The sequence below is a fragment of the Muscardinus avellanarius genome (assembly GCF_963383645.1).
Source record: "Muscardinus avellanarius genome assembly, chromosome: 16".
Taxonomy (NCBI): Eukaryota; Metazoa; Chordata; class Mammalia; order Rodentia; family Gliridae; genus Muscardinus; species Muscardinus avellanarius.
The window spans coordinates 59,701,376-59,722,792 of record NC_137802.1 but is presented as its reverse complement, the minus strand read 5'-3'; the positions used below and the strand labels follow the sequence as shown (position 1 = coordinate 59,722,792).

Below are 21,417 nucleotides of genomic sequence, written 5' to 3'. Positions count from 1 at the left end.
TGCGGCAAAGATGGAACACAGTAAATATCCACAACTCCACCCGCCATAGCTCAACACATCGTGTTTACTCACATCTCCTCCCATACATACAACTGAGAAATACCTCTGCCTAATGTAATGAAAAGATCTCACCCATAATTGGAAACTTAGGAAACCTCTGCCCCACAGTTACTCCCAGTAATTGTAGTTACATTTAGACCTAAACCTAGAATTTCTGTGTGTGCATTAATTTTGATAGGTTTGGATAGGGCTTTGTCTTGATTTCACGAGCCAAATTATGAATTTGACTGTAACCTATACTACCTTCTGTAGGGGAGAATGCTGTTTAATAAATCTGGGAGGATGACTGCAGTGGGAGGTGAGATGCCTAGGAAGAGAGTCCCCCTCTAGATGCCATTCTGTGTCAGTTCCTGCCAGCTGTTACTGGCCATTACTTGGTTTGCTGTAGGAGTGAATTTTTTTCCCCCCCTGATACTGGGGATGGAATCCAGGGGCATTTTACCTCCCTGAGCTACATCCCCAGCCTTAACATCATCATCATCATCATCATCATTATTATTATTATTATTATTATTATTATTATTATTATTTTATTATTTACTGAAACAGCCTTACTGAGTTGCAGAGAGCCTAAGTAGCTGAGGCTGTCAGCGATCTGTGATCCTCCAGTCTCAGCCTCCCAAATGCTGGGATTACAAAGCATGCACCACCACGCCCGGCTTGTTCCTTTCCTCTACTCCTTGAGGTCTTACCTTAGAGGTAAACTTTCTCCTCCTGAGCAAGTTTCAGAAGATTGGATTGTTGGGCTCTAAATTGTAGGGCTTCAGCTAAGTGTGGTGGTACTCGTCTGAATCCCAGTACTTGGAACACTGAGACAAGAGGATCACAAGTTCAGGACCAGTCTCAGCAACTTAGCGAGAACCTGATTCATCATTAAAAAAAAAAAGAAGAAGAAAGAAAGAGGCTGGCTGGGTATAGCCTGGAGGTAGGATTCCCTTGGGTTCAATTCCCAGTACCAAAAAGTAAAATAAAGCTGGGTGCTTGTAATCCCTGCATTTCAGAGGCTGAGACAGGAGGACCGTGGTTCGTGGACAGCCTCAGATACTACTTAGGCCCTTTGCAACTCAGTGAGACTGTGCTTCAAAATAAAGAATTAAGCCGGGCGTGGTGGCGCACGCTTCTAATCCCCAGGCTTGGGAGGCGGAGACAGAAGGATCGCGCTGGTTCGGAGCCAGCCTCACTGGCTTAAGAGACCCTGTATCCAAATAAAAAAACTATAAAAAATAGGTCTGTAAGTGTAGCCCGGAGGTAGAAGGGCTTCTAGGAACCCCAGTACCACCAAATAAAGAAAGAAAGAAAGAAAGAAAGAAAGAAAGAAAGAAAGAAAGAGAGAGAAAGAGAGAAGGAAAGAAAGAAAGAGGATTGGGGGTATAAGTCAGAGGTAGAATGCCCCTGGGTTTCATCCCCAGTATTGCCTAAAAAAAAAAAAAAAAAAAATTTTTTTTTTTTTAAATATGAGGGTTTTTTTTTTTTTTTTTAAAGTTCTCTAAGCTGGGCATGATGGCGCATGCTTGTAATCCCAGTATTTGGGAGGCTGAGACAGGAGGATCGCAGGTTCAAGGCCAACCGTATCTACTTAGTGAGGGCCTCACAACTTAGGCTCTGTTTCAAAATAAAAAATAGGGCTGAAGGCCGGACATGATGGCACACACTTGTAATTCCAGTGCTTGAGAGGCTGAGACTGGAGGATAGCACAGGTTTAAAACCACCCTCAGCAAATTAGTTAGGCTCTCATCAACTTAGTGAGACCCTGTTTCCAAATAAAGTATAAAATAGGTCTGAGAATATAACCCAGAGGTAGAAAAGCCCCTGGGAATATAGCTCGGAGGTAGAAAAGCCCCAGTACCATTAAAAAAAAAAAAAAAAATAGGGCTGAAGGTGTAGCTCAGAGGTAGCATGCCCATAGGTTCAACCCCTAGTACCACTAAATAAATAAATAACGCTCTACCATTCATTCCATTTATTTTGGGAAATCCATCCTACATTCAATAATGTCTAAAATCTTTATTATAGGATGTTACAGATGGTCTTAAAAAGTAGCCGCTGTAGATCAGCATCTTGGCCTCAATAGAGCCAAGATCTGAGTCCCAGGAGACGGTTAACTGTCTGGCCGGCTGCTCCACCACCCCAGATCCAAGGTCCCGGCTTTCCTGACTGGCATGGCAAGATAGCGTTGTGTCCTCACAGCTATCTTTATTTAGTCAGTGCCATATTTTGGAGTCAAAATCTTAAAATCCACTATTGCACTACTTTTGTTTTAAGCAAGTTTGACTGGTTTTGACAGAAACTTGTCACACTTGCTTAAAACAAAAAGGGAATTTCATTGGCACAGTTTGATGGCAAGTCCAGGGCTGGTGACAGCTTCAGGCGTGTTGGTGGTCCAGGAAGCTGGATGAAGTTATCATGGTCTTTTTCTTAGTCTTAACTCTTCTCTGATTGGTTTGTTTCCTGTTAGTGACAGTTTTCTCCACGTGGGAGAAGTAGCCAGCTCTTAGTGTACGCCCCAAGTTCACTGACAGAAAAAGCACACCCTTTTTCCATCTCCAGATTTAAAAATCGGAGTAGGATTCTGGCTGGCTGGCCCATATAGCCAGATCCTGGAACTGTCCCTGTGGCCAGTACTGGTGTGTTCTTCCTGGCCACACTTGCCTAAAGGGACAGCCCTGGTAGAATTGTATGATCAAAGTGGAGGGAAAAACAGCTCCTGAAAGGCACGAAGGCACCGGACAGAGGAAGTGAACAGGCCTCCTAGATGGTCCTCCCCTCCTAAGTGCACAGTTCCCCGATCCTGCCCTTATATGTTTACTTACGGTGCCATCTGTATAAGTAAATCCTGTCTGTTCATTTACCATTGTCACACTGTCCCAATTTTTTTAAGCTTCAGACTAATGAAAAATCAGATTATATTCAATCATCCTGCCAGTGGAAGTTGGTCAGTGATGCTGGAGTTTTAGTATGTTGATTTTTACATTAAGAAACATAGACAGATGTAGCTTCCCTTGAGGAAAACCCACTTGGTGCTTATGTTAATAAGTTCAGAACTATTAGGTATTCAAGTGAAAATCTTGCTAAAATTACATCTTTTAATCCAGAAATCCACATCAAACATATAAGACAACATTTTGCTAATGTGCAGTCTGCGTCATTACGTGTGTTACTTATAAGTGTGTAGCAGCCCGTTTCGTAATAGATGACTTTTAAAAAAATGATCTGGCACGTTTGTGTGGTCTATAAAATAATAAATGGCTCGCAGTAGATTTCTGACATATTTTCTATAAGTACATTTAGGAATTAGTGACATTTGTATCGACTATGCAAGAACTTTATCTGTTGACTTTTTGTGCCTAGATGTACACCACATATGCATTTTGGATAAATAAGGCATTGCCCTTACAGTTATTTACTTACTGTCAGCAATTACTTTGTGGCTTTTTCATCTAATAATAGGTGATTTCAGATCGGACAAGTCTAATGGGGAGATGAGCGACTCTCCTGGAGCTGGAAGAGGAGCGGCCGGCTCAACGCGCATTATCACCAGATTGCGGAATCCCGACAGCAAACTCAGTCAGCTGAAGAGCCAGCAGGTGGCAGCCGCAGCCCATGAAGCAAATAAATTATTTAAGGAGGGGAAAGAGGTATGTTCTTTCTGTTTAACAAAAAAAGATCTCTGGAATAGGAACAGTTGTAATTAATGTACCTTAAAGATAGGTGCAAGCCAGGCATGGTGGCACATTCCTATAATAACAATACTTGGGAAGCTGAAACGAGAGGATTGCAAGTTAGAGGATAGCCTCAGCTAGTCCTCGAACCTGTGATCCTCCTGTCTCATTAACCTAGTGAGACCCTGTTTCAAAATAAAAAGGCTCAGGAGTTTGGATTGGAGGTAGACACCCCCTGAGTTCAATCCTCAGTACCACAAAAGAAAATAAAAAGTGTGAATGTTTATAGAATTTTCAATTTCACTCTCCATTCTCTTTCTCTCTTTCTCTCTTTCTCTCTCTCTCTCTTTCTTTCTTTCTTTCTTTCCTTCCTTCCTTCCTTCCTTCCTTCCTTCCTTCTTTCTTTCTTTTGTTGGTACTGGGAGTGGAACCCAAGGGCCTTCTCCCTCCGGACTACACTCCCAGACCTATTTTTTTTATATTTTTCATTTGGAAACAGGGTCTCTTAAGCCAGCTGAAGCTGGCTTCGAACCTGCTCAGTCCTCCTGTCTCCTCCTCCCAAGCACGGGGATTACAAGTGTGCGCCACCACACCCGGTTACTCTCTTCATTTTCAAGAGTGCAGTGGGTGACAAGAGTAAAAATGTTAATCTTATATTAAGATAAGGTTAACTGTATACCCAGATTTTAGTCTATGCATGGCTGTACTGTAAGAGAATGATACACATGATCAGTGTTATTTTAATTCTAAAGAGATAAAGTGCCGGTATGGTGCCGAATGCTTATAATCTCAGCATTTGGGTGGGTGAGACAGTAGGATTGTGGTTCGTGGACAGTGATTTTAGTGAGGTCCTTTGCAACTTAGTGAGACCGTGTTTCAAAATAAAGACTTAAAAAATAGGGCTGGGGGTTCAGCTCAGAGGTAGAATGCCCCTGGGCTCCATCCCCAGTTCTGCAGAGAGAGAGGTGGGGGAGATTAAATCCTCTTTTTCGCATTTGGTAATGAGTGGCCTATGTGTAAGCTTGATGTTACTCACTTTAGGTGGCCCTGCAGCCCCAGGGTAGGGCTTACCCTTGATAGCGGACAGGTATGTGCAAGACAGCATAGTATCCCAGCTTAGATTAAAGCAACGGAATCAAAGCTAAGACTCAGTTTTTCTGCACCTCCTTACCCCCAGCTCTGGTCAGAACGGAGACCACAACTGTGTCTTCTAGATTTTAGAATTATTTTCAGTGTAGAGAAGCAAGAATATACAATATTCTTTATTTAACATTACAACATTTGCTTTAACACAGCACCTTTCACACTTCTTTTTGATTCTGACCCTTTGGTAGGATAAACATTTTCTCATAGAAACCTAGCACTATTCAAAAGCATTCTGAAATAGTACCAAAAGCATTCTGGATAGTATTAACCTTCTTATGTTAGAAGCTTTCTGATATTTTCTCTTGTAGTTGAGTCTGTATATTACATTTAATCTTTTTTTTGTGATTTTTATTTTTATTTTATTTTTTTATTTTTTGGTGGTACTGGGGGTAGAACCCAGGGGCCTTCTATCTCCAGGCTACACTCCCAGACCTATTTAATATTTTATTTGGAAACAGGGTCTCACTGAGTTGCTGAGAGCCTCACTAAGTAGCTGAGGCTGGCTTCGAACCTGTGTGATCCCCCTGTCTCTGCCTCCCAAGCGCGGGGATTACAAGTGTGCGCCACCATGACCAGCTACATTTAATTTTTTAAAAAGTTGAATAAGATCCACTATTGATTTCATAGTCTACAAAAAGGTCGAGATCAACATTTTCCTCGTGCCAGGAATCAGTTTCAGGGTCTTGGTGCATACTGGGCAAGCACTCTGCCCTATGAAGTGAACTATCCTCTATCCTGTGATGAGCTATTTTCCCTGTGTGGTGCTAGGAATTGAACCCAGGCCCTCACACAAACTAGGCATCAGGATATACTTCCTAAACACTGTTTTAAAGTATCTGTGTGCTGTGTGCTCTTGTACTAAGGCTGGAATGATAAAAGGAACAGAAGAAAAGGTATTTTGGGGACAAGTTTTTGGCGTTTATGCATGTACTTTCCCTCCTATTTTCCTAGAGTAATTTTATAAACTTGAGATAATGGTAGGTGAATGCTATGCACACAGAGTTTCGTGTATATATTTGAAATTTATGAAAGAACTCGTCATTTATTATGTTTAGCATAATAAATGTTAATTTTCCTTTTGCAGGCATATCCTTGCTGTTTAATTGCAGTTAGCTTTTACTTTAAAACTTCAGTAGTTTAGTCATATGTATTTTATTTGAAAGGATTGATTATAGTTATGGAATATGGTTGATCAGACAATATTTGCATCTTTGACGTGAATAATAAAGTCTTTTTCTTTTCTTGGCCAGGTACTGGTAGTTAACTCTCAAGGAGAAATTTCTCGATTGAGTACTAAAAAGGAAGTGGTCATGAAAGGAAATATCAACAATTATTTTAAGCTGGGTCAAGAAGGGAAATATCGCGTCTACCACAATCAGTACTCTACAAATTCATTTGCTTTGAATAAACACCAGCACAGGGAAGACCACGATAAGAGAAGGCATCTTGCACATAAATTCTGTCTGACTCCAGCAGGAGAGTTCAAATGGAACGGTTCTGTCCACGGATCCAAAGTTCTTACCATATCTACTCTGAGACTGACCATCACACAACTAGAAAACAACATCCCTTCATCCTTTCTTCATCCCAATTGGGCTTCACACAGGTACAGGAAACTAAGTCAGTTTATTGTCATAAATATACTAAATACTTAAAAATGATTATTGTAGACTTACCCCTTAAAATTTCATTGCCAGTGAAGTCAGATTGATCAGTAGATAGTATGGAACCTAGAAGCATATGGGTAGTTCAAAATTAGAGCACCGATCGATGTTAGCATTTGGATGATTTTTAGGTGGGGAAGATGATTTTTATCCCTGAAAATCATGTGTAAGCCACAGTTCCAGAACATTGTAGAAAGTCAGGGAATTGGGAGGTCTAAATGGTCTGTGGAATTCCTTCCGTTTTATAAACCTGTGCTTCTCTGATGTAGATATTATGGTAAAAGAGCATTTATATTCGCCCCTGGAAAACTTCATAGCTATCATACTTTCAGTTTAAGATGAACCAAATTAATAATTTTTTTTCCTGAAATACAGGGCAAATTGGATCAAGGCAGTTCAGATGTGTAGTAAACCCAGAGAATTTGCACTGGCATTAGCCATCCTGGAGTGTGCAGTCAAACCAGTTGTGATGCTACCAATATGGCGGGAATCTTTAGGACACACCAGGTGAGTGCCTCTGAACCTTACAACACTAATCAGTTCATAATGAAATTAATGTTTTAGTTGGGCATGGTAATCCCAGTACTTGGGAGGCTGAGACAGCAGAATCACAGGTTCACGGTCAGCGTGAGCAACTTATGAGGCTCCGCAATTTAAAGACCCTGTTTCAAAATAAAAAATAAAAATAAAATAGAGCTGGTGATGTTACTTGGATGTAGAATACGCCTGGGTTCAATCCCCAGTACCACACACAAAAGTTAATGAGTTTAAGAGGGCATATTAAAACACTTGATTCTTCTTGGCTTCTATTCTTATTTGGAATATGTGGTTATAATAAAGATCAAAAGAGACCAGATATGGAATAAAATTTCAAAGTTAAAAAAAATTATTAAAACTGAAATAGAAGCCGGGTGTGGCGGTGTACGCTTGTAACTCCAGCACTTGGGAGGCTGAGAAAGGAGGATCAAGGTTCACGGAAAGCCTCAGCTACTTAATGAGGCTTTTTGCAACACAGTGAGACCCTGTTTCAAAATAAAGAATAAAAAATAGGGCTGGGGGTGTATCTCCGAGGTAGAATGCTATACTGGGTTCCGTCCCCAGTACCACAAGTAAATGAATGAAACCAAAATAGCCCTCTTTTTTTTTTTTTTTTTTTTTAATGGTATTAGGGATTGAACCCAAGGGCATTTTGCCTCTGTGCTACAACCCCAACTCTATTTTTTTTTTTTTTAAATAGGGTCTCACTGAGTAGCTGAGGCTGGCTGAAAATCTTCAATCCTCCTGTCTCAATCTCCCAAGTACTGGGATTACAAGTTTGCACCACCACACCTGGCTCGTAATTTTTGAGGACTCGTTCTAGAGTGTCCCCAGTACTATGCTAGGAATCTTCCTTACATCCGTTACTCTCTGATACTAGAGATTGAACCTAGGGACATTCAACCTCCAAACTATGACCCCACCACCCATAATGATATTGCAGGCGGAACTCAGTGGCCTTCTACCTCTGGCTATACCCCCAGAAACAGGGTCTTGCTGTGTTGCTAAGAGCCTTCTTGAGTTGCTGAGGCAGGCTAAATCTGTGATCATCCTGTCTGATTTTATTTGTTAGTTTTTTTGGTGTGTGGTATTGGGGGATAGAACCCAGCAGATTTTACCTCAGAGCTATACTCACTGCCCTATTTTTGATTTTGAAACAGCTTCGTTAAATTGCTGAGGTTGTCTTTGAACCTATGATCCTCCTGTCTAAGCCTATCAAGTACTGGCATTATAGGCATGAGCCACCACACCCAGCTTGTTAACTTTGAAACCTGGTCTCACTAAATTGCTAAGGCTGACCTCAAATCTCTAATGCTTCCATCTCAACCTTGGATGTACTGGGATTACTGACTGACACGTGCTACTATGTCTTGCTGCCTTACATCCTTTTTTAGATTTGAGTGTCTGTCCAAAGATCATGCAGCTCCCAAGTAGACCCAGAACTGTATGACTTGAGCAGTATATATTAAAAAAAAATGCTTTGTGACTTGAAATCTGTTTAGCTCTAATACATTTTATATATATATATATATATATAGTGTGTGTGTGTGTATGTGTGTGTGTGTGTGCTACTGAGGGTGGAACCCAGGGGCTTTTCTACCTCTGGGCTGTTCTCCCAGACCTAGTTTATACTTTATTTGGAAACAGGGTCTCACTAAGTTGCTGAGAGCCTCACTAAGTAGCTGAGGCTGGCTTCGAACCTGTGCGATCCTCCTGTCTAAGCCTGCCAAGCACAGGGTTTACAAGCGTGCACCACCACCCTCGGCTATAATATTGATTAAGCTTGATGTGGTGGTGCATGCCCGTAATCCCAGTAATTAGAAGGCTGAGAGAGGAGGACCACAGGTTCCAGGCCAGCCTCAGCAATTTGGTGAGACCCTATTTAAAAATAAAAAATAATATAGGACTGGGAGCTGGCATGGTAGCACATGCCTATAATCACAGTATTTGGGAGGCTGAGACAGCAGGATTGCAGGTTTAAGAGCATCCAGGACAATTTGGCAAGACCGTGTTTTCAAATAAAATTACAAAACAGGACTGGAAATGTAGTGTGAAGGTAAACGACCCCTGAGTTTCATCCTTAATGCTACGTAAAAGAGGGGAGGGATAGGCTAGGGCTATAGCTCAGATGTAGAATGCCTCTGGGTTCAATCTTCAGTACCAAGAAAATATTATTATAAAATGAATATATGCACCGGGCTTGGTGGCGCCTGCTTGTAATCCCAGTACTTGGGAGGCTGAGACCCGAGGATCCAGGTTCAAGGCCAGTCTCAGCTACTTAGTGAGGCCCTCTGCAACTTAGTGAGACCCTGTTTCATAATAAAGAATAAAATCAGGCTGGGGATGTAGCTCAGAGATAATATGCTCTATGCCCCTGGGTTTAATCTACCACCGGGGAAGAGAGAAAAAAACTACATACATACATACATGCTTATGGTTATAAAATGCAAATATTATTATTCAAGAAGATAAAGCAAAAAAAATCATTCTGTCTCGTCAAGTTGCACTCTATTAGCATAATTCTATATTTTTTTCTTTTTTTGTGGTACTGGGGTTCCTGGAAGCCCTTCTACCTCTGGGCTACACTCCCAGACCTATTTTTATATTTTTTTATTTGGAAAAAGGGTCTCCTAAGCCAGCGCGCGCGGCTGGCTTCGAACCTGCACGATCCTCCTGTCTGCGCCTCCCGAGCGCGGGGATTACACGCGTGCGCCACCACGCCCGGCATAATTCTGTAATTTTAACAATATATTTTGTAATATTTTATACCTGTTTTTTGTTGTTGTTTTGGGGTTTTTGGTGGCACTGGGAAATGAACCTAGAGGTGTTCTACCTCTGAGCTATACCTCTTGCCCTGCTTTTTGTTTGTTTGTTTGTTTGTTTTGTTTATTCATTCATTCATGCATGCATTCATTTATTTATTTTTGTGGTGCTGGGGATTGCGCCTAGGGGCATTCTACCTTTGAGCTATACCTCAGCCCTATTTTATCTTTTATTTAGAAACAGGATTTCAGTGTGTTGTAGAGCTCTCACTAAGCTGATGATGCTGACAGCAAGCCTATGATCCTCCTGTCTCATCCTCCTGAGTAATGGTATTAGAAGCGTAAGCTACCACACCTGGCTGTGACTTTCCTTTTCTGTTTAATTATTGATGCATACATAAAATTCTATGAAAATGTAGGTGTAATAGATAATTTAAAAAACAATCACTGGTGTGTTTATTACCCACCTTAAAAAAAAGGCTGGTTGAAGGCTAGCTTTAGCTACTTAGTGAGGCCCTCTGCAACTTAGACCCTGTTTCAAAATAAAGAATTTTAAAAAATATAGCTGGGTGTATATCTTAGAGGCAGAATGGCCCTAGGTTCAATCCCTAATAACACCCACACACTCACCCCCCCACACACACATATGAAAGAAAAAGAAGATAAGAAAAATATTGCAGAGTTTTTAGAGTTCTGGAATATATTATAGATACTAAACTTTTTTTTTTTTTTTTTTTTTGGGTGTGGTACTGAGTATGGAACCCAGGGGCATTCTATCTCTGAGCTACACTCCAAGGTCTACTTTTATTTATTTATTTATATTTGGTGGTACTGGGGGTGGAACCTAGAGGCTTCCTACCTCCGAGCTATACTCCCATACCTTTTTTATATTTTATTTGGAAACAGGGTCTCACTAAATTGCTGAAAGCCTCACTAAGTAGCTGAGGCTGGCTTCGAACCTGTGCGATCCTCCTGTCTCAGCCTCCCAAGCACGGGGATTACAAGCGTGTGCCATCACGCCCGGCTTTATTCTTTATTTTGAAACAGGGTCTCACTAAGTTGTGGAGGCCTCACCAGTTAGCTGAGGCTTGCCTAGAATCTGTGAGCCTTCTGTTTCAGTCTCCTGAGTACTGGGATTACAATCACATGCCACCACGCCTGGCTCCCCAGCCTTATTCATTTTGAAAATTTCTCGCTAGCTGGTCATGGTGGTGCATGCTTGTAATCCCAGTACTCGGGAGGCTGAAAGAGGAGGATCACAAGTTTTCAGCCAGCCTCAGCTACTTAGTGCTGCAGCTTAGTGGAACTGTGTTTCAAAATACAGAATAAAAATAGTGCTGAGGTATAGCTTGGAGATAGAATGTCCCTGGGTTCACTCCTAATATAGTAAGAAAAAGAAAATTTCTCACTAAATTACAGGGGGCCTCACTAAGTTGCTGAGACTAGCTGTGGACCTGTAATCTTACTGCCTCCCAAGTGCTAGGATCGCAGTCATGTGCCACTGTGCTCAGCCAGTAGTAGTTTTTTCAAAAACCATTTAGAAGAAGAAAAAGTTCACTCGAGAAGAGAAGCATACAGCCAAGAATCATGAAAAGATGCTTAACCTCCCTGGTAAGATGGGAAATGCATTTTAGAGCCATGGACTAATGTGGACATAATGGCTCATGCATGTAATCGCAGCATTTGGGGGATTGAGATAGGAGGATTGCAGGTTCGAGGACAGCCTCAGGAACTATACAGTACCCTGTTTCAAAAAATAAAAATAAGAAGGGCTTGGAGGGTAGCTTAGAGGTCTAATGTCCCTGGGTTCATTCCCCCACTACACAGAAAAAAACTACCATTTTATTTTTCTCTGACAGTCAAAAAGTTAAAGAGTAAATACAAAGATGTGAAAAAATTGGAAGAGTACTCTGATACATTTCTGGTAAAAGATGAATAAGCAGGGCATGGAGGTGCACGCTTGTAATCCCAGTACTTGGAGGCTGAGACAGGAGCATTGCAGATACACAGCCAGCCTCCGCTACTTATTGAGGCCCTTCCAAATTTAGTGAAACCCTGTTTCAATATAAAGAATAAAAAATAGGGCTCAGGGTATTGCTTGGAGGTAGGATTCCCCTGGGTTCAATCCTCAGTACCACACCAAAAAAGAAAAAGAAAAAACAAGTTACACTAATTGGTGTAATCCTATTAGAGAAAGTTTTGTTAAAAAAAAGTCAGAAACACAGTTCTCTGTTTAATACCATAGAGGAACATGTGCGCATGAAGAGACATGTAGGGAAATGTTTCTTGTGATATTATTTTGTAGTGGCAGAATTGGAAAATTCCCTAAATACTTGTCATGAAGCTTTTTTATTTTTTCTTTTGTGGGTCTGGGGATGGAACACAGGAGCATTTGACCTTCAAGCTACACCTCCTGCCCTATTTTTTTATTCTTTATTTTGAAACCGGGTCTCACTGAGTTGCAGAGGGCCTCACTAAGTAGCTGATGCTGTCCGCGAACCGTGATCCTCCGGTCTCAGCCTCCCAGGTGCTGGGATTACAAGTGTGAGCCACCACACCCAGCATACATCAAGCATTTTTAGATTGGGGTAATCTGTTATAATGGACTGTTGTTTCTCAGTGAAAAACAAACTGGAGCAACAGTTGTCAACAAAACTGAATGCCATTAATATATAATAAAGTAGAAATTAGTCCATCACAAAACATACATGCAGTATGATATTATTTGTATACTTTTTTTAAAAAAAACCTGAGGTTTGAAGCTAGGAGCATTCTACCTCTGAGCTACTCTCCAGCCCTACTCCTACACCCTGAAACATAGTCTCACTAAGTTGCAGAAGGCCTCACTAAATTGCTGTTCTTAACCTGTGATCCTCCTGTCTCAGCCTCCCAAGTGCTGATATCACTGGCATGTGCCCCCTCACTGGGTGTGTATGAAGTTTTTTTCTTGGTGGTACTGGGGTTCCTGGAAGCCCTTCTACCTCCGGGCTACACTCCCAGACCTATTTTTACATTTTTATTTGGAAACAGGGTCTCCTAAGCCAGCGCGGCTGGCTTCGAACCTGCGCCATCCTCCTGTCTCCGCCTCCCAAGCGCGGGGATTACCAGCGTGCGCTACCACGCCTGGCTTGTTTGAAGTTTTAAAACATGTATGCTGCCGGGCGTGGTGGCGCACGCTGGTAATCCCCGCGCTTGGGAGGCAGAGACAGGAGGATCGCACAGGTTCGAAGCCAGCCGCGCGCGCTGGCTTAGGAGACCCTGTTTCCAAAATGAAAATGTAAAAAATAGGTCTGGGAGTGTAGCCCAGAGGTAGAAGGGCTTCCAGGAACCCCAGTACCACCAAAATAAATAAATAAATAAATAAAACATGTATGCTAATGTGTTACATTAGTCTTGATAGGTATAGAATTTATTGTAAACATTTAAATTTAAGGGCTATATGTGAAGCTTAAGAATTAACACTGCTAGATAAAAAATGGTCAAAGAAAAACCATAAAACTACAAAACTTTTTATTTGAATGTTCATTGAAACATGATATATAATGGAATTTGTAGAATGTAGTTAACGAATCCCTAGAAGAAGTTGATAGTCCTCAGTACTAGTGTTAGAAAAGAAAAACCCCAAATGAGTTACCTAGACAGACATCTCAGAGTCAGCCAATAGCCTCAGCTACTTAGTGAGGCGCTTTGCAATTCAGTGAGACCCTGTTTCAAAAATAATAATAAAAAAAATATATAATATTAGGGCTGGGGGTGCAGCTCGGAGGTAGAATGCCCCTGGGTTCCATCCCTGGTACTGGGGGGAAAAAAAAAACGTCAGCCAAGAGAAAGGATATGTTGATGGTAAGAACAGATTAAATGTTAACAAAAAAACAAACATAACTTACATACCATTACAACTTAAAAAATTCTGATACTTAAATAACCAGTATCAAGAATAAAGAAGATGCTGGGCATGGTGCCTCATGCTTGTAATCCCAGTACTCGGGAGGCTGAGACAGGAGGATCACGCAGGTTTGAAGCCAGCCTCAGCTACTTAGGCTCACAGCAACTTAGTGAGACCCTGTTTCCAAATAAAATAAAAGTAGCGCTGGGTAGAAGGCCCCTGGATTTCATCCCCAGCACCACCAAAAAAAAAAAAAAAAAAAGAAGAAGAAGAAAGAAAGAAGAGAATATACTAACTAATATTTCTGATTCTCTCTTGTTATACCTGGAGATTAGAAAGTCTCCACAAAGCTTTCTATATCTGCAGAGAAACTGCCACGGTAGCTCTTTTAGGTTGGAATAGAGAGACCCGGTGATCTTTGCCCTTAGGCCAAGCCTAGGTACAGCCTTAGGCAGGCTAAGGGGTTCTGCTTCTGTTTATCACTGCACTTGTCAGTAGAGAGATACGAATCCAGATGATTGTATATGTTTTTCAAATTACAAGAAGTAGACGATTCTTTTTAAACTGCTTAACCAGGATAGAGAGGAAAGCCTGCAGGTTGTTAATTGTTTGCATAAAACGTGGTGAAAAGAAATAGGCAAATAGAAAGTTATGGTTCAGTTTCCTTTATTAAATTTATCATCAATTTGGGTGTAGTGGTGCATACCTGTAATCCCAGTACTTGGGAGATTGAAAAAGAAAGATAACAGGTTGAGAGCAACCTTGTAAATAAAATAGGGTTGGCATGTAGCTCAGAAGTAGAATAATAACAAAATAAATTTGCATGTGGATTTGATCCATAGTATCAAACACAGAAAATTATTATCAATTAATAATTAATAGCAATACTTGCCTGGCAGGGGAGATACCATGATCATGAAGGTTGTTTTCCCAGGGCGAGGCTTATCCATTGTACTCTGGATGTGCTGACACCCGTGATTTCCCCCAATGTGGGAAACTCGACTGCATAATTTGTGGTAGTGGGGGACTACGTTCTCGCTTTCCCCTAAAAAAAAAAAAAAAAATTAGTAGTGAGTAGATTTGTATGTAAGAAATCTTAAAATATTAGCATATATATTGCTAAGTTGGCTTTAGCTTAGCTATGAAAGTTTTGTCCAAAGCATACTTATTTGTGTGTGTGTGTTTGCATGCATCTGTGGTACTAGGAATTGTATTCATGAGCATTCTACCTCCAAGCTACATCCCAGCCCTATTTTTTATTCTTTATATTTATTTAGCAGCAGATTCTCACCAAGTGCCAGAAGGCCTCATAAGTGGCAGAGGCTGGCGTTGAACCTTCAGTCTTCTTGTCTCAGTTTCCCAAGTACTGGAATTAACAAGCATGTGCCCCCCCCCCCAGCTAATAGCATACTATTTTGAGATGTCAAAGAGTTCTTTGATTGCCTTAGTAGATTCCCAGAGGGAATTTGTCAATATTCATTATTAATTGATGGTTTTAAAAAAAAACTTAAAAGGGAGTGTGCGAAGACGTCGTCATCGTTGTTGTTGTTGAAGATGTATTTTAGACCAAATCCTGCTTTTCGCTGAAACCCTTGAATTATTTCTACTATCATTAATGTGGCTAGCTGGGTGCAATAGGTCATGTCTGTAATCTCAATATTTGGGAGGCTGAGACAGGAGGATCACATTCAGCAACTTATTGAGATTTGAAGCAACCTACTAAGACCCTCTTTTGCCTGCCTGCCTGCCTGCCTGCCTTCTTTCCTTCCTTCCTTCCTTCCTTCCTTCCTTCCATCCATCTTTTTTCCTTTCTTTCGTGTGTGTATGTGGTACTGGGGGTGGAACCCAGGGGCTTCTACCTCCGGGCTATACTCCCAGACCTATTTTATATTTTATTTGGAAACAGGGTCTCACTAAGTTGCTAAGAGCCTCACTAAGTAGTTGATGCTGGCTTTGAACTGTGCGATCGTCCTGTCTCAGCCTCCCAAGTGTGGGGATTACAAGCGAGTGGTACCAGACCTGGCCCAAGACCCTATTTCAAAAAAATAAAAATAAATAAAAAGGGCTAGTAGTGTAGCTCAGAGGTAGAATCCTCGTTGGTTCAGTCTTCAGTACACACACACACACACACACACACACACACACACACACACACACACAAAACAAATTTAAAAATAAAAACCATTCAGGTTGAAGAAATCAAAGATGTCTTTTACAACTTTTGTGTTTTAACTTTTCCTGAAAATACAGCTCAGGCTAATTTGCCAAGAGAAGCAAAACATAAGAATTGACAAGATACAGAGTTATTATACATAGTTTATCTAATTATGTGCCTATGATCGTCCCCCAAAAATGACTGAAATGCTTTTAGAAAAAATATAAGAAATAAGGATGGTGTACTTAACAGTGCAACCAATAATCATGTAGAAAATATGGGGCTAGCTGGGCCTTGTGGCGCACGCTTGTAATCCCCGCGCTTGGGAGGCTGAGACAGGAGGATCACACAGGTTCGAAGCCAGCCTCAGCTACTTAGTGAGGCTTTCAGCAACTTAGTGAGACCCTGTTTCCAAATAAAATATAAAAAAAGGTCTGGGAGTATAACCCAGAGGTAGAAAGCCTCTGGGTTCCAACCTCAGTACCGCCAAAAAAAAAAGAATTTGAAAATACGGAGCTATTCTGAGTTTAAAATAACAAATAAACACCTTTTATTCTCTTCCCTGCTCCCCACCAGCAAAACTGTGGCAAGGGAAATTTTTTTCTTTTTCCCTTCTTCTGTCCCTTTTTCCCTTCTTCCTTTCCTCCCTCCCTCCTTTGCTTCCTTTAACAGTGCTTGGGTATAGAGCCCAGGACCTCAGTTGTGCCAGGCAAGCAGTCTATCCATAGACCACATCCCCATCTTCCTTAAGGGGTTTTTTTTTTTTTTTTTTGGTGTGTGTGTGTGTGTGTGTGTGTGTGTGTGTGTGTGTGTGTGTGTGAGAGAGAGAGAGAGAGAGAGAGAGAGAGAGAGAGAGAGAGAGAAATGGATAGATAGATAGATAGATAGATAGATAGATAGATACTGGGGATCCTGGAAAGCCTTCTACCTCCAGGCTACACTCCCAGAACTATTTTATATTTTTATTTGAAAACAGGGTCTCTTAATCCAGCAAGGTTAACTTCGAACCTGCGCAATCCTCCTGTTGCTGCCTCCCAACCATGGGGATTACAAGCGTGCGCCACAATGCCTGGGCCTTAAGGGAGTTTTCAAAAAGTTATAAACCCACAAGTGAGCCGGGAATGTTGGCATGTGCCTGTAATCCCAGTACTTGGGATTCTTAGATCAAAGGATCTCAGGTTTCAGGACAGCCTTTGCAAGTAGTGAGACTTTCATCAACCTAGAGAGATCCTGTTTCCAAATAAAAATAAAAAATAGGGGTGAGGGTGTAGCTTGGAGGTAGAATGGCACTGGGTTCTGTCTGTAGTCAAATAAACAAACAAACAAACAAACAAACCCACAAGGGAAAAGGAACAGCGGAGAATACCGTAGTAAAACCATAGAAATGGTATGCAGATGGACATATGGTAAACCAGGAAGGCCAAATTTTAAGTGAAAATGTTCCCAAATTTATAGCACTGAATTGTCACGAGGCACAAAGACAGCGGAAGTCCAGATAGACCACTTTGCCCCTGCTCTGCAGTGGGCCAGTTTTCTTCTGCAGTCCGCCAGGCACCCCGATGGTGGTGAGCCCTCTGTCCCCCTGAACCTGCTCATGACCTGGCCACTGTGTCCAAGAGGCTTTCGTAAACTTATATGAACTGTGACGCAGCATCAACTTTATATTTTTCTGGAAACCTTTAATAGTGACCTTTTCCCCTCATGGAGCTAGTTTTATGATTGCTACTGAATATTCAAGTCAAACTTCTTACTGTTTGCGATATAGACATAGTAAAACTATAATGAAATGCTTAGCATAAAAATCAGTAATAATTGTCATGGGGGAGAACACAAGCTTCTGATGTATTTGTTATTGATGAAATTTAGTTTAATGACATTGTGTTTATATTTTTTAAATTACCACAAATGCAAAAATCTCAGCAACAACCAAACCCAAAATAATCCTTAGACACTTTGAAATAAATTTCTGAAGAACTCTCCAGAACCTGTTTAAAGCAGTCTTTAAAACTTAACTAGAAGCCGGGCGTGGTGGCGCACGCTTGTAATCCCCGCGCTTGGGAGGCAGAAACAGGAGGATCGCGCAGGTTCGAAGCCAGCCGCACGCACTGGCTTAGGAGACCCTGTTTCCAAATAAAAATATAAAAATAGGTCTGGGAGTGTAGCCCGGAGGTAGAAGGGCTTCCAGGAACCCCAGTACCACCAAAAAAAAAAAAAAAAAAAAAAAAAACTTTAACTAGAAGGCCGGGCCTGGTGGCGCACGCTTGTAATCCCCGCGCTTGGGAGGCTGAGACAGGAGGATCTCACAGGTTCGAAGCCAGCCTTAGCTACTTAGTGAGGCTTTCAGCTACTTAGTGAGGCTTTCAGCTACTTAGTGAGACCCTGTTTCCAAATAAAATATAAAATAGGTCTGGGAGTATAGCCTGGAGGTAGAAAGCCCCTGGGTTCCACACCCAGTACCACAAAAAAAAAAAAAAACTTAACTAGAGTCAGGTGTGGTAGTGCACGCTTGTAATCCCCGCACTTGGTATGCAGAGACAGGATTGTGCAGGTTCAAAGCCAGCCTTGCTGGCTTAAGAGACCCTGTTTCCAAATAAAATATAAAAAATAGGTCTGGGAGTGTAGCCCGGAGGTAGAAGGAGGGTTCCATCTCCAGTACCACAAAAACAAAAACAAAAAAAACCTAGAAGCTGGTCGTGGTAGTGCACACTTGTAGTCCCAGGACTTGGGAGGCTGAGACAGGAGGATCACAGGTATAGGGCTAGCCACACCTACTTAATGAGGCCCTCTGCAGCTTAGACTCTGTTTCAGCATAAAGAGTGGAAAAATAGGGCTGGCAGTATAGCTTAGAATGCCCCTGGGATCAATCCCAAGTTCCACAAAACAAGCTTAACTAAAGACTTAAAGGATTCTTTTTCTTGCGAATAGGATTTGCCCTCCTGTGGACAAGGGATGCTTGACTAAAATGATACTAATATTTCATCTAGAAAAAGTAATGTACACAAATAGCCACACAGGGGATGAATATTTAGAAAATAGGTATTAGAACATATTTCAAAGCTGCCATAATAAAAATAATTTGTCCTCCAGAAGAAATGGAGCGGTAGAATAGAATAAGTAACCTGGAAATAAACCTAAATACATGTGAGAATTTGGCCATGGGATCAGTTATATATAAGACAGCCTCGAGGGCATGTTCGGGGAAAATACCCCCTAGGTCCTGCCTGAGCAAACACATTTAGATTGATGAAGGTTGCAAAAACAGAACCCTAAACACAAAAACAAAGTAAACTTCAATAAGAAAGCATGAATTAATTTATAATTTTGTTGTGATACTTTCTTTTTAAACAGATAAAAAACCCAGATGCCATAGAGGAGAAAAGTGGATACATGTATTTAAAATTCTGAGTGGAAACACTATAATCAAACTCAAAAGACAGATGACAAACTGAGGAAAAATATTTGCAACACAAATGGAAAATTTTCTTAATTGGCAAAGACCTTTTATAAATGAAAAGGACTAATAGTCCAGCACAAACAAGACAAAGGATTTGAACAGGCATTGTGCAGAAAAATAAATATGAAAGGCCAGTAGACAAAAAAACAATTCCTTCTCATAACTGAAGAACAGTGGGATAGTGTTTACCTTTCAGTTCGGCTAACAGTTTGGAAGTTTGGTACTAACAGTTCAAATGAGGGTGGGGATAGCATCTGCTCTCAAATTCCTGGGAGTATGAAGCGTGCGGTTCTGCGGAGCCCCTCGCTTGGCGCTCTTGGCATTTTAAGTGCAAGAACTTTGGGTCCATAGAGGGACACCCCCATGTTACCACAAAAGCCATGATGTTGCACAGTGTAGTTAGTGTAATAGCAAAACAAACCCAGCAAACCTGGGCACAGCATGAGATCAGAGTGGACTCGGCGCCCAACCTGCTCCTGGTCCAGCTCACAGTTGACTGAGGAGCCAAGGCAGGCAAATGTGCCATTTGGTGTGCCCGCCAGAATGAGTGCCCGCTAGAGGCTTCCTTCCCCAGACATCCAGGCCACCAGCAGTGGCAGGGACTTCTGCCCAGCAAACGACCCAACTGCCAAGTTGCCCTGTGCTGCTGGGTCTCCCCTAAGGCTTGTCTTGGTGACGATGGGAAGAGGATATTTTCAAGGACCACCGCCTTCCTGGCCTAGCAGCCTCAGCCTTTGGGTTTGGTGATGAAAGGGGGCCCGTTTGGCTTCTGGACAGCCGCCAAGCATCCACACTAGCACCCTGCCCAGCTGTGAGTCCCCGGGGTGTAACCATACTAGTATTCTCCATTCAGTGCTCCATTCTCGGTCTCTCTTGGTTACTGTGGTGGTCCTGGCTTTGCACAGGTGCACGGTAGCCCTGACTGACTGAGTCCTTGCACAGTCACTCCTTCCTGGGCTTGAGGTCGGAGACGGGTGTGTTATCCACCATGCTGTGCTTTGCTGGGAGTTTCAAGAGTGTTGTTGAGTGGCTGGTATCAGAGTCAGCATGTTAGTTCCAGGGACGGTCCTCCGCTCCTGTCCTCCATCAAGTCTTGGGAGTCTGCAGAGTCTCCTGGAGGACACTTGATGTACTAGTTGTGTGCAGTTAATTGGCATGCACGCTCAGCCTGGGGTAAGCTGTGTCCTGAGGTCATATACACAGGGACACTACACCTTGTTCAAAAGAGGAGAAGGAAGCCGGGTGTGGTGGCTCACGTTTCTAATCCCAGCATTCAGGAGGCTGAGACGAGAGGATCACAGGTTTGTGGCCAGCCTCAGCTACTTAGTGAGGCCCTCTGCAACTTAGTGAGACCCTGTTTCAAAATAAAGAATGTAAAATAGGGCAGGGCGTGTAACTCGGAGGTCGAATGGCCCTGATTTCCATCCCCAGTACCAAAAAAAAAAAAAAAAAGAGGGAGAGAGTCAGGGTTTAAAGGGAGATGGAGGTTAAAAAAAATAAGTTCTCTCTCACATTTTTCTACCACTACTACTCCAAGTCACCAAAAACCTGCATCCGAAATGAGCCACTTCTGTGAAGGGTGGGGAGCAGCACTTCTACCACTGGAGCGCCTCTCTGGGGTTTAGTTCATGCCTCTGATGATGAGAACTGTTCCCATTCATGACAATCTAGTCTAATCACATTCCTGGAGAATCCTGCCACAGGCCTTCCCATTGCTGGTAGGTGTAATAGTGCCTGTTTTTCTCTGTGACAACGGACCTGGCCGCTGCTAATGTCTGAGGGTTGAGGTCATTGTGCATTTTTTTTCCTGATTTCTCTCATCCAAAAGGGGAAGTCTGTGGCCCCTTTCTTTGTGGGCATCGTAAGCCAGCATTTTTTTTTTTAAATTTTTAATTGGTGCACTGTATTTATACATCGGTAAGCCAGCATTTTGTGTTAGTGGACCCTCTGAAGACTAAAATCTCCAGTGCTAGTGAGTAAGAATCAGAAATGCTGGTTGATAAAAATAGAAGTTTTTATGTGTGTTCATCTGTGTGGGAAGGAAAAACAACTAGAAATAAGCATTTTGTAATAGTGAACTAGTTCCATAAATTA

The 21,417-nt window shown here is 41.9% G+C and overlaps 1 protein-coding gene across 2 annotated transcripts in view; it reads left to right on the top strand.

Annotated features, from left to right (window-relative positions):
• Positions 1 to 21,417, top strand: part of BPTF (bromodomain PHD finger transcription factor) — a gene marked incomplete at both ends in the record, with an annotated part of 152,889 nt that overhangs the window by 67,966 nt on the left and 63,506 nt on the right. For both annotated transcript variants that reach the window (XM_080713422.1, XM_080713423.1), the window contains 3 exons: positions 3,508 to 3,695; positions 6,116 to 6,471; positions 6,905 to 7,036. In XM_080713422.1, the coding sequence (XP_080569548.1) occupies positions 3,508 to 3,695; positions 6,116 to 6,471; positions 6,905 to 7,036 (676 nt within the window). The remainder of the gene's footprint in view (positions 1 to 3,507; positions 3,696 to 6,115; positions 6,472 to 6,904; positions 7,037 to 21,417) is intronic.